The 13,441-nt window shown below is 39.9% G+C and overlaps 1 protein-coding gene across 1 annotated transcript; it reads left to right on the top strand.

Annotated features, from left to right (window-relative positions):
• Positions 1 to 3,357: 3,357 nt before the first annotated feature.
• LOC108725329 (uncharacterized) lies at positions 3,358 to 3,822 on the top strand. The gene has a single exon (XM_018452270.1). The coding sequence runs from the start codon at positions 3,358 to 3,360 to the stop codon at positions 3,820 to 3,822; it is 465 nt and encodes a 154-aa protein (XP_018307772.1).
• The last annotated feature ends 9,619 nt before the right edge of the window (positions 3,823 to 13,441 follow it).

Below are 13,441 nucleotides of genomic sequence, written 5' to 3'. Positions count from 1 at the left end.
TACTTCAATTATGAAAACAAAAAGTTGTGATTAAAATAATAATTGTGCAATAACGTCTCTTTATTCATTACCTTTCATAACTACATAGTTATCATTACTTTTATTTTCCATTTCTACATTTTCTATTTCTACAATATCAAATGATTCATCCTCATTATCTATACAAATATTATGCAAAATATAACATGCAAGTATACCTAATGGAATCATTTCCGTATTGTACATATATACGTATTTCAGTTTTCGAAATCGTCCTTTTAACATTGCATACGCTCTTTCAATTCTAACACGAGTTTTGGATAATTTTGTATTATAATTACGTTGTATATTATTTAAGTGATCATTGTCACGATATCGAGTGAGCATATAATGCGATAATGGATACGCAGAGTCACTTAATAGGTGACCATGTTGTGGAAAATATCTTTCTACATCATGATTTATTATATTTGTTATATCACTTAGCCGCCAAACTCGGGCGTCATGAACGCTGCCACAAATTCCCGTAAAAATATCAATAAATTTCATTTTATAATCACAAATGCCTTGCAGTATTATAGAATGAAAACGTTTTCTATAACTATCTGGATGTTCAATAGGAGAACTAATAGGAATATGACAACCATCAATAATGCCCACTACACCTAAGAAATCATTCATAACAGCAAACCATTGTTGTATATGTAATATTTCATGAACTTTTGGCTATTTAATATAATTTTGAACACGTTGCTCTAGTATGTAAGCCACATTGAAAACACATCTCCATACAGTGTCTTTACACACTCCAGATCGATCTGCGACAGATCTGAAATAAAATTTTCAATGCAGTAACAAAAACTGAAAAACAATATGATACGATTTTAGACCGACGAGAATAAATTTAATTAAAAAAGAAAATATTTTAATTACTAACCAGTAAACTTCTTGATTGTCAAAAATCCATAAAGCAATAGCAAGTTGCTTAGCTGGTGGTAATTGAGGAGAATCATCATTTTCCATCAATAACGCTAATCCAAAAGTCGATATCAATTGCTCAAAAGTATTTCTTTCAATACGAAAGTGTGATTTGAAATCTATATAAAATAATATAAATTTATAAAATACAAAAAAATAATACGTATGTGTAGTTTTATTATTACCTATTAAAAAATAAAAAAGAACATTTTCAAAATAATTATTGATTTTTAGATGCCATTCTCTTAAATGTGCCATTTCCTCATTAATATAATTATTTTCATTGTTATTAAAAAAATATCCCATAATAAATATATATCCATTCTTTTTTCGTTGTACAGATGTAAACAGGTAATTTTCATAAGGTAATATGATTAATTTATATGATTTTTAACAATATTATAATATATATATATATAGCCAAAATTTATTACAAAAACTATATTAAATGCATTATAATTAAAAAAAAAATAGCTGTTTTAATATTATTTAAGTACTTTTAAATCCAAAAAGGAAATTTATTCTAAAAATTATTATACAAAATATGGTAATTATGCTGAGGGGAGCCAGCCCCGATGACCTTGACTTTGACTTATGTTGTCAAAGTCATGACCCTGAGTGACTTCCAACAAGTTTTAGCCGTCGCTCGTCATTCGTTAAAAAGTTATTAACAGTTAAAGTTAGTAATTATTTCACTGCTTTACATGAAAAGTCAGATAACTCTGACTTTCGATTCTCACATTCACCCTCCCCCCTGCAAAGGGGCGCCGGCTCTCACCTCCGACTCTCACTCCCCCCTCACTTCTGTAAAGGAGCGCCCGACTCTCACCTTCGACTCTCATCCCCCCCTTCACCCCAGCAAAGCGGCGCTCGACTCTCACCTTTGACTCTCACCTCTCTCTCCCCTGCAAAGGGGCGAACGACTTTCACCTTCGACTCTCACCTCCCCCCTCACCCCAGCAAAGTGGCGCCCGACTCTCACCTTCGATTCTCACCCTCCCCCTACCCACTGTTTGAGAGTCGTTCGCAAAGGGGAAGAGGCGTATAAAAGTCGGGGGTGAAAGTTGTGCACCTCTTTGCAGGGGATGAGAGGGGTGAGAGTCAAAGGTGAGAGTCGTGCGCCCCTTTGTAGGGGGGAAGGGGGAGTGAGAGTCGAAGGTGGGAGTCGTGCGCCCCTTTGTAGGGGGGGAGCGGGAGTGAGAGTCGAAGGTGAGAGTCGTACGCCTCTTTTGCGGGGGAAGAGCGAGGATGAGAGTCGAAGGGAGGGGGGGGTGGAAAGTCGTATTCCCTTAATCAGTTCACCACATACCTCTCTCGCTGCCCAGTGTTATCTGACTTTTCATGTAAAGCAGTGAAATAATTACTAACTTTAACTGTTAATAACTTTTTAACGAATGACGAGCGACGGCTAATACTTGTTGGAGATCACTCAGGGTCATGACCTTCCGTCGAATAAGGAGCAAAAACGCTGCTCCGGGTCTCAGCGGCATCCCCTCAAGAGCCTGGGCAATGGCTGGCGAAGTATTAGGAGAAGCAATTAGAACCATGTTCTCCGAGTGTCTGCGAGAGGGCGTTTTCCCAGAAGTGTGGAGAAAGGCCAAACTCGTCCTCTTGAGGAAGGCCGGCGGATACTGCGGCCGGATATCGCCCCATTTGTCTGATAGACGATGAGACGAAGCTTTTTGAGAGGGTGATCGCAGAACGGGTGACTCATCACCTGGACAGCAGAGGTCCCAACCTCCACCCCAATCAGTTTGGGTTCCTGAAAGAGAGGAGTACGGTCGGCGCGGTTTTACACGTCCGAACGTTCACGGAGTCGGCCATCGAAGAGGAAAGGGTGGTCGTTGGATATACGAAACGCCTTTAACTCCCTTCCGTGGGGAGTCATAGGTGAAGCCCTGTGGGAACACAGAGTCCCGCAATATCTGTGGAGAATTTTAAGGGCTTACTTGAACGAACGGAGCCTCGTCTACCCAGTCGAGGATGGTACGATGGCAACGAAAAAAGTGAACCGAGGGGTTCCACAGGGCTCGATCCTGGGGCTCCTACTCTGGAACCTCGGTTACAACCGGGTTCTTAGGAGAGCCGATCTCCCTGCAGATTGCGAGGCGATCTACTACGCGGACGATACTCTGGTTCTCACGACCGGGGACAACTGGGGGGAGACTTTAATGATGACCAATGAGACCACGGCCACAATAGTGGACGAGATAACGTTCTTAGGAGATAGCCCCGCAGAAGATGGAGGTCGCGGGCTTCTGCAGACGTGGCAGACCCCCAGGATTTGATGTTACAGTGGCGGGCCACGACATCAGAGTAGGATCCCAATTTAAATATTTGAGCATAGTCATCGATTGTCGTTGGACATTTGTGGCGCACTTTCAGCATATAGCGCCCAAGATGGAAGAAATCGTAGTCAGCTTGAGCAGACTACTGCCGAATCTAGGAGGAGCGGGCAGCACAGCCAGACGCTTATACGCCAACGTGGTGGCATCCGTCACCCTGTACGGAGCACCAGTATGGGCCAGCGAAGCGGAGGATAACGCAGTGATCCAGCGCACATTTAGAGCGTCGCAACGAAGACTCGCCTGTCGCAAGATACGAGCATATAAAACGTCATATATCCTTGTCGTCAGCACCGCGCTCGCAGACATGCCCCCGCTTGAGTTAATGACCGGCGTACACAGTGAAGTCCATGAGCGGGTCTCAGAGGCCAGACGGGAAGGGGAGATCCTTACTCCATCGATCGTGAGAGGTTTTCGGGAGAACGCGAGACGCAAGCTAATCGTGAAATGGAAGGACTGGATGTCGGGTCCAGCACGAGACCAGGCGCTGGCAGCCATCCGGCCACGACTTGTTAAATAGTTGGAGGTGGGGGTCGATCTCCCCTTCCATACGACCAAAATTCTGACGGGTCACGGATGCTTTGGTGCATATTTGCACCGAATCGGCCGCGAAAGGACCAGTCGTTGTTGACACTGTACCGCCACAACAGACACATTCTCACACACATTGAGGAATTGCCCAGAATGGGCTAGACAGAGGGCCGAACTCACAACGGCAATAGGGAACGATCTCTCGATGCCCGTTATAATCAGGGCACTGATGGAAGAAAGAAGCAGGCGCGCAGTATTTAGATTCTGCGACGAAGTAATGCGCAAGAAAGAAGACGCAGAACGCGCAAGAGAGGGAATTCCGGATAATCGAGGAAGAGGAGGCGGTATGGCCGCGATCCCCTCTTAGAAATCCGAGACCAAACATCAACCAGGTCGACATGTGAGAACAAGAAGTCCAAAAGACTTGGACGGACGGAGGGGAGGTGGCCTCCCCCCTTCGTCATAGCTCTATAACTAGGGAATGAAGTACCAGTTAGGTACACAACGCAGGGTCGATGCGGTAGTACTACATTATTGAAGATCCCGCATCGACCCTACTTGTGTTAGGATCGGACGCCCGCTGGGGGGCGCCGATCCTAACGCAAGTAGGATTTTAGTGGGTAGTCTCCGTTAAATAGGAGGAGTCCCACATAACCCGGTTCTGGTTAGGTCCGGGTATGCGTAAATGCATTTCCCCAGCGTCAACAAAAAAAAGGTCATGACCTTGACAACATATATCAAGGTCAAGGTTATCGGGACTGGCTCCCCTCATCAGCATAATTATCCAAAATATAAATATAAATATTATAAAAAATATATTTTGTATATATATATTTTTTATAATTTTAATGTTTACAATATTTATATAATTTTTATAATATGTATATTTATATTTTTTATTTATATGTATAACATATATTTATATAATAAATATTATATGATTATTATAACAATTATTATTATTAAAAAAATTATTATACAATCGTCTTTCTCCGGATAGACTTATAAAATCCACAACAGCAGCACGTAAAGAAGAGTCGCAACAAATACCACAAAAATATTTTGAAATTTCGAAAATATTAACCTTTCAGAAGAAACGCGCAACGATAGTAGTCAGAAATCCGAGTTTCATAGACAGCATGGATTGTAATCCGGATTGGTCTAGGAACATTTAAAGTCTTCAGATTGAGTACCACTGCTCAATCCAATTTAGGGATCCGATTACTTTACGTAACACCCTTGAATCGTTCGGGGTAACCCAAATGGATATAAGGGCGTAATACCCCGTAATAATTCTCCTCTTCAAGAGTTGATAGTGCGGTATAGCACTCTGTACATTTGATTTTCCGCTCTTTTTGTGTTGATGGAGCAAGGCGGATGCGCAGCAACCGCTACGTACCCACGCAACATACGGATTGACCACTAAGAGTCGATTGAAGCGCGCGAATGCGGGAACACTGGACACATGCTTTACGCGATCCAGTCACTGTGAATTTCTGTTAGCGATGTGTAGGAAATGAGTTCGACTTGAGCAGCGATAGGTAACGGACGTGTCTCCAGCTCACGGTTCCGAACGTATATCGCGTGTTGATTAGGCTCGTGCTGCGCTATTTATACGCCCTTTTCAAGGCGATCCACCCATTCATTCATCCACTTATTCATTCGTAAATTCATGAATCGTATAATCTAGTTAAACCGAACTTCTAGAATCTTTAAGGCGCCATGGCCTCGCTTTCTGGGGAGAGGGACGAGGGTGACTGCGGTGTAACCGGCACATCTTTCGCGCTTATCCCCCAATTTTCAACATAGATCCCGGTTCTTCTCGGGAACCTCTAACGCTTCCCCACCTAGCCCTTTTGCTTCCAATCATCTTGAACAAACATCCCAGGGTTTTCTGGAAAGCCTTTACATGGAAACAGGGTATATACTGCCGCCTTCTCTACGTAACAAAATAGTTACGGCTGAGTTGGTTGCGTCAGATAACAGTAAAGGCATGCCTACCTCTGGAAGTGAAAACCATGTGTCTGTGGCCCAAAGCAACTCGAACGAGTCTCCGATGGACATTGACGAACTTCAATCTCAAGCCAGAAAGCATACAGGAGACTTTGGAAGAAAATTCCAATCAAAACGGGTAAACAACTCCCGCCAAGAAGTGCGCAAGCGAGCCTTCGCCTAATGCATCTGTTGCGTCGCAAAGGCAGAATCGCGCCGAACAATGGCTTGACGAAAGACGATCAAAATTCAGGTGATAGAACCTCATGGCGATGCGTTCTGCTAATAAGTAATCTCATGCTGCACGAGATTTGAGACCCTTCGTAATATATATATATCCCAATAACAGAGATAGTTCTTCGCCGCCCATTCACCTCATACTTATTAGCAGAATCATTGCTCAGGCTGGCATCCGGGACATCCTGGAAATTAAAAAGATTGGCAGAGAAAAGATCTTGGTTGTAGTCAAATCAGCTATCGCAGCAAATAGGTTAGTCGAAAAGTATTTTTCTTAAACATAACCTCCGTGCCTTTATTCCAGCTTTCAAAGTCCTTAGAACAGGGATTATTTAGGATGTTCCCCAACAAATCGATCTGGAGACTCTTAAAGAATGTATTGAATCGCCAAAAGCTAAAATTCTCGATGTACAAAGGCTCAACCGCAGAAGCGTAAAAGGCGATAATGTGGAATACGTCCCATCCAGAACAATCTGCATCAGGTTTGCAGGGCAGTTGCTGCGCCTCAGGAGGTCTTCATTTACAAGGTTAGACACGAGGTTCGTCCTTTCATCCCTAGACCGAGAATGTGCAATTCATGCAGGGTAGATCATGTTAACACTGCATGTAAGGGTGTACATGCCTGTACTGCGGTGAGGACAAACATGATCTTTGCCGTAGTCGCGAGGAGACGCCAAGGTTTATTAATTGTCATGGCAATCATTGGGCTAATGATTATAACTGCCCTATAGTTAGGAAGCAACGTGATATCGTCAGTTTGGCAGCCACTGAGAACATTTCTATTGCCGATGCCAGGAATATTATTGATGGCAATTCCTCGTCTCTTCCATCATCTTCTTTGACAAATGCTAACAATTTCTCTAGTCTTTCTCGTAGCAAGAGTAGCGGAAATACATTCGCAGGTTTTAATAGATTTAATCTTCTAGAGGGGGAAGAGCCGGAAGAACATCATACAATTTACGCTAGTGCACTAAAATCTCGCTCTCCTCCTTTTTCGCAGAGGCCGAATAACAATCTCTAAAGGAATGAATCGTCCCCTCGACCACAGCGCCTAAATACAGTACATCCCGCCAGGGTTCAATACTATTCAGAAGCTCATCATGGCATCTTAAATGAAGTTAACGGTAGGGTTCCTCGAACATCAGATAACGATATTGTTTTCCAAGATTATATCCCCTCACAAGCGGATTTAGGCAAGGCAGGTATGGACAGCGCCAACGGCATAGACGTCACGGAATTAATTCTCCTAGTTTCGGAAATTTTCACCCACTTCCAGAATAATAATCTAACCGAAGCTTTCAGTACAGTTGTCAAATTCATCAAAAGACTGAGCTACATCGTTCGCCCCTCCTTCCCCCCACGTCCTCCCGCTCATGAAGGGGTAATAGGCATTCCCCATGAAGATTCTTACAATAGATATTTTAGCGATTGATTGTAGTTTTAGCGGTTTTGGTAACGTTGTGTGACCATTGTCCACATATCAACCTTAGAATTTAACCTTAGCATAACAAAGCATTAAAAATATAACCTTTTTTATGCTCCACTTTTTGTAACTCTTGCCCATTTACTTATGGACAAAGGCCCCTTAGAATAAAAATAGAAATAAGACTTTCTATAAAAACAACTCAGTAACTCGAATTTTCTAGAAGTTTCTCTAAAGCCTTTAAATAGAGAACTCTTGGACTAAACGAGCAGTCTATCGAATCCTGCAAAACCAGTCGCATCTAAAAATGAATATTGTACTAGATCAATAGTTTTTTATTTGAAAAAACATTATTGCAAATCTTACAATTTAAGTGTATTAGAGAATACTTGTACTAGATCAATAATAAAGAGTTTTTTTATTTGAAAGAACATTATTGCGAATCTTATAATTGGTGGCAGCGATGCAAGATAATAAGTACATAAAAACAGTAAAATTTGAAGTAGTTTAACTTCGAGACGACTAGTTACGCTAGTTACTTCCGAGGAAGACTCGAAAATTATCTCGCTCTACCGAACTCAATATTTAAACTGGATAATATTCAGGCGTGGACAAATTACAGAAGGGTAAGATCAATTTCTTCCGATACCTCTTCTAACTCAAGTACAGGCATTAATATATTGGAATCAAAAGTCTTCGTAACTGCTCCGCGCACAAAGCCCATCTCGCGAACAAACGCTTACTTTAAATATATATTAGCAGAACAATTGTTAAAAGTTACGGACGCTGTGCAAGCGCTTAGAGATCAAATGAACAATTTGCAAATAAATCCATCCGGAGAGCGATTCCCGGAAGCAATGTCGACTGTTCAAACAGAGAATCCCGAGATTTTAATAAATACATATGACAAAGCAATGCATCTAATCCCGGAATTCGATGGACTCAACGTCGAATCTTTTATTGGGCATATTTAAGTCGCAGTGAAGCAACCAGGGCCGGCGAAGTAAATTTTTTCTATGTATGGAGTTTCATTTGTTTTTTCATGTATATTCTTTAGATAGAAAAGGATTTATGACATATCAGTATTTAATCAGTTTCTATTCAGAGAAAAATTTCGACTACATACTGTATTTTCGTTTTTATCGTCACTTTTGGGTCGCCGAATAACATATCTGTCCATCGCAAAATCCTGTTACAGTGATTATATAATCCAGAAAAAGTCTGTACTCTGAAGACTCGGGAATACTAGATTCTGCAACTTAGGGTCTGAGATTCCCGTAACAAAAAATATTTCTTTCAGGACAATTAATAAGATTCCAGTCAAGTCACGCGAGAAAAAGCAAAGCTTTCATTGGATATCGCTCGTCGCGCATCGCTCATCGCGTCCAGGGTGAATTAGGCATAATACCGGCTGCACACCAGCGCGATATTCATCGCGCGCGATACGCGATATCTAATGAGCACATAGTTTTAGAATGAGAACATTGGTAAAGCTGTACGCTCATTGGATATCGCGTGTCGCGCGCGACAAACATCGCGCTGATGTGTAGCCAGCATAACATTTCGTCCTTAATTATTGGGCAGCCATATTAAAATATATGTGCATGAGCCATGATGTGCGTATATGTATGTGCACGCGCGTGTTCAGTTATATAAGGTTGAGTACGTGTAGCTTGCGCCATCCGATGTTTCATCACTGAACTATCAGGATACTACGCCTAAAATCGGGATTGCATTTATGCATGCACTATGAATGAAGCCTTCCATTCTTGTTCTCACTATTACTTCTGACGAGGTATGGAAATCCATACCTCGTCCATGTATGGAATTCCATAGCTTAGAAATTTGTATGTATGGAGTGCTCCAGACCGACCCTACTGAAGTCGCCAGCCCTAGAAGCGACTGGCAGTCAACTAACATGAACTACTTCTTTGCGGCATCATCGCGCAGAAACTCACAGGAAGAGCGAAGGACGACGATACGAATTGACGCTACTCCAAATTTTCCATGGCTTTTCGAAAAATTAAGACATCTGTTCGGAAAAGCTCAAAATCTCACTGCACTGGAAGTACAAAGAGACACGTGTATACAACGATATAATAAAAATATTGACGAATTTATAAATCGTTTCCTCCGAATACATGATGATATTATCACCATGATTAATTCGCAAAGCAATGGAATCGCGACCATCTGTATTCAAGAGGAACTTTGCCAACGGAAGTCAATCGAGATTTTCCGCCGTAATGTTAAATCAGAAATTGGAGATCATCTCTATTGCTTCGAGCTGGACACTCTAAATCAAACATTTTCAAAAGCGAGAGCTTTCGAAGGAGAACTCCAATTAAGAAGACTACGCATATAACGCAATGAGATCCCAAGGAAACCTATTCAGAAACCCGGTCTTAACATCAAGAATGTGGTTACTCTAAGAGGCGAGGACATGAAAAAAAAGAATGCAGAACCAAAGCATTCCATCAGCAATGAAGCTAACAAAATTTTCACGAACGTCATCCTCTCAATCGACCACCGGGCCAAGCATCACGTCCTTCACATGCAATCGATCGAGCCTCGGAGCAACACATCAACGAGACATTTACCAGGGATCTGGCGGAACTTACATCAGAGCACCCAGAGTTACCTTGAAAATACCAAGTTTTAAGCAAACTTTTTTAATAGACACGGGCTCGGATATATCTTTAATTCATGAAATATTTATTGATAATAAAAACTTATCTAAGGTAGATTCAATAATAGTATCCGGCGTCACGACACATTCCTTGAAAACTAAATATGGAGTAATTGTAGAAATGTTCGGAAAAAAACATGTATTTCATGTATTGGACGATTATTCCAGTTGAACATCAGGGTATAATAAGAATCGATTTTTTTACGAAGAAAATTTCAATTTTTCAAATAAAAGTTTAATTCTTGAAGGAAAGGAATTTAAAAGATGTGACCACATCCTAGTGATATAAAAAAAGGTCGAACGTATTAGTCATATTTAGGGATGACATTGGAATAATTACAAGGATGAATGATTCTAGTAAGCCTATTATACCGAAACATTTGCATGCTGAAATTAAGAGTATTGAAGAATTTCACGATGTACCAGTATATTCCGTTACAAAGGAAACCATGAATAATACACGCTTGCAATTTTATTGCATTATTATTGAAAGAAAATCTTCGTCTCTCGCACCTTCCAGAACATTCTAGCAAAATCTGGAATATAGTATTGGAGTACCATGATATTTTCACCTTGCCAGGAGATCCACTTCCACTCACTGATCTAATCCAACACGAGATTAAAACCTTAGATGAAAATCCTATTCACACAAAACAATACCGTTATCCTCCTATACACCAAGAAGAAATTAAAACGCAAATAAAAGAAATGTTAGCTAAGGGTCAAATAAAAATAAATGGCGATTAGTAATTGACTTTAGAAAGCTTAACGAAAAAACTATTCAAGATGCTTACCCACTTCCAAACATAGATGAAATTCTTGACCACCTGGGTAACGCGCGTTATTTCTCAGCTTTTGACTTAGCATCGGGATTCCATCAAATAGGTATGAATCCTAAAGATATTCCAAAAACAGCTTTCTCCATTCCAAATGGCTATTATGAATACACTCGCATGCCTTTCGGTCTGAAGAATGCACCTCCGACCTTTCAAAGAATGATGAATAAGAGACTAAAAGGATTAATAGGAAACAATTGCTTTGTTTATATTGACGATATAATAGTTTACGGAAAAACTATTGAAGAACATAATAAAAACTTGAGATTATTATTTGAAAGACTCAGGCAGGTAGGGCTAAAACTTCAACCGGACAAATGTGAATATCTGAGACCCGAACTTGAATATTTGGGACATGTAATCTCGGAACGAGGTATACAACTTAATCCGAATCGTATAAAAAAGGTCAAAAACTATCCAGTCCCACGGGATTCTAAAGGAATCAAACAATTTCTGGGATTAGTTGAGTATTATCGAAAGTTTATTAAGGACTTTTCTAAGATAGCAAAACCATTAACACAGCTCCTTCAAAAGTCTTCAACTTTCGAATGGAAAAATGAACAGCAGAATTCGTTCGATTATTTAAAAACTAAATTAACGACTCAACCTGTATTATCATACCCGGACTGGAACAAATCTTTCATATTAACCACAGATGCATCCAATGAGGCGATAGGCGCTATCCTGTCTCAAGGGATAATAGGCAAGGACAAATCACTGGCTTTTATCTTCAGAACTTTAAATAAAACCGAAACACGACACAGCACGACTGAAAAAGAACTTATTATATTAGTTATTGTATGGGCAACCAAACATTTCAGACAATACTTATACGGAAGAGAATTCAAAATTATAACTGATCATAAACCTTTAATTTGGCTGATGAATGTAAAAGATCCGAATTCAAGGTTGAGATGGAGACAAGATTATCTTACACGATATATATTAACAGAACCTATTATAGATAAATCAACTGCATCAATTATTAAAGCACTCTGGTATTCTTGGCTTAGATATTTTGGCAAACCCAAAGAATTCCTATCAGACAACGCTCTGGAATTCACTTCGAATGAATTCAAAACACTTTGCGATCAATTACATACCAAATATACGCTTACGTTAGTTTACCATCCACAATCAAACGGGAAAAACGAAAGGTCACATATTATTCTTACAGAATATATAAGACACTATATGAAAGAACAAGAGCAACAGGACATGATACTGCCCCAGACAATGCTCACATATAATTGTATAGTAAATAAAAACATAGGATACACACCCTACGAGTTACAATTTGACAGGGAACCAAATCACATCTTCAGTGAAGAAGATGATAGATTATTCCTCCAAAAACAAATAGACGATCTACATATACAGCATGAAAATAAATTAAAAGAGGCACGTAGAAACATACGTGATTATCAAGACTCCAACCTCCCTACTAAATCCTATACTCTAATAGAAAATAATCTGGTACTCGTGAAGAACTTCAATGCTAAATCATTCGAACCTCGGTGGAAGGGTCCGTTTCCTGTGATTCGACATGACAAATTTATAACTTATCATGTTCGCGAAAATACAGAGATTAAACAGTATCACAGAAGTAACATTAAGCCTTTTATTACAGGTGAACAAAATGAACTCGATATTAGTTATTCCAATCATTCTTCTGTTGATTCTCCAGGATCACCTTAATAAAGGGATAGAAAAATACACCATTAAGCAACTCGATAACGACGAAGTCATTTACCTTGAAATGTTAAGCAAAATTAAATTGTATCATGAACAGTAGAAAATAGTGATAGGTTATGATTTAACGAATTTAGAGCAAAATTATGATATGTTTAGTGTTGCGTATACGAATTTATATCAGAGATGTTTTTTTAAGTTTCTTAATGAAGAAAATTGGACTTGTTTCTCTAAACACCGTCTTGCTTGGCGATTAAAGCGACTCACCAAAATAACCGGCGATTTGGACAACATGTTTTATTTGGCGGAACTTCGAAGAAAGTTAAACGCGGACTATTCGACTTTGTAGGAGAAATAAGTAAAACGTTATTTGGAACTTTAGCTGACACTGATGCGAGTTATTATAATAATGAATTAGATAAATTGTATGCCGATCAGAAAGATATTGTTCAGTATGTAAAGAATTAAACTAGTATTATACTTAAAACCTTAACCGGTAGTGGAAAAGCTATTGAGAATGCTTCAGCAACGATAAAAAATGTGAACCAACAGTTTAACCGTATTAGAGATTTGTCTAAAGCCAACGAAGCTAATATTCAGATAGATGAGGCATTATTAAATTTGGACAACGAGTTGGAAAAACTAACGGATAATATTAGAAAAATAGAAGAACTTATCGTTAATGGAAGACACGGAACTGTCAAACCATATGTTTTATCACCCCTAAGGAATTATTTAA

Source organism: Mycetomoellerius zeteki, unplaced genomic scaffold (assembly GCF_001594055.1).
Source record: "Mycetomoellerius zeteki isolate Tzet28-1 unplaced genomic scaffold, Tzet1.0 scaffold343, whole genome shotgun sequence".
Taxonomy (NCBI): domain Eukaryota; kingdom Metazoa; phylum Arthropoda; class Insecta; order Hymenoptera; family Formicidae; genus Mycetomoellerius; species Mycetomoellerius zeteki.
The sequence above is the reverse complement of the archived record's forward strand: the minus strand, read 5'-3'. Positions and strand labels throughout refer to the sequence as shown.

Coding starts and splice junctions, on each gene's coding strand:
- LOC108725329 (XM_018452270.1), top strand. CDS start 3,358: ATGGAAGAAATCGTAGTCAGCTTGAGCAGACTACTGCCGAATCTAGGA.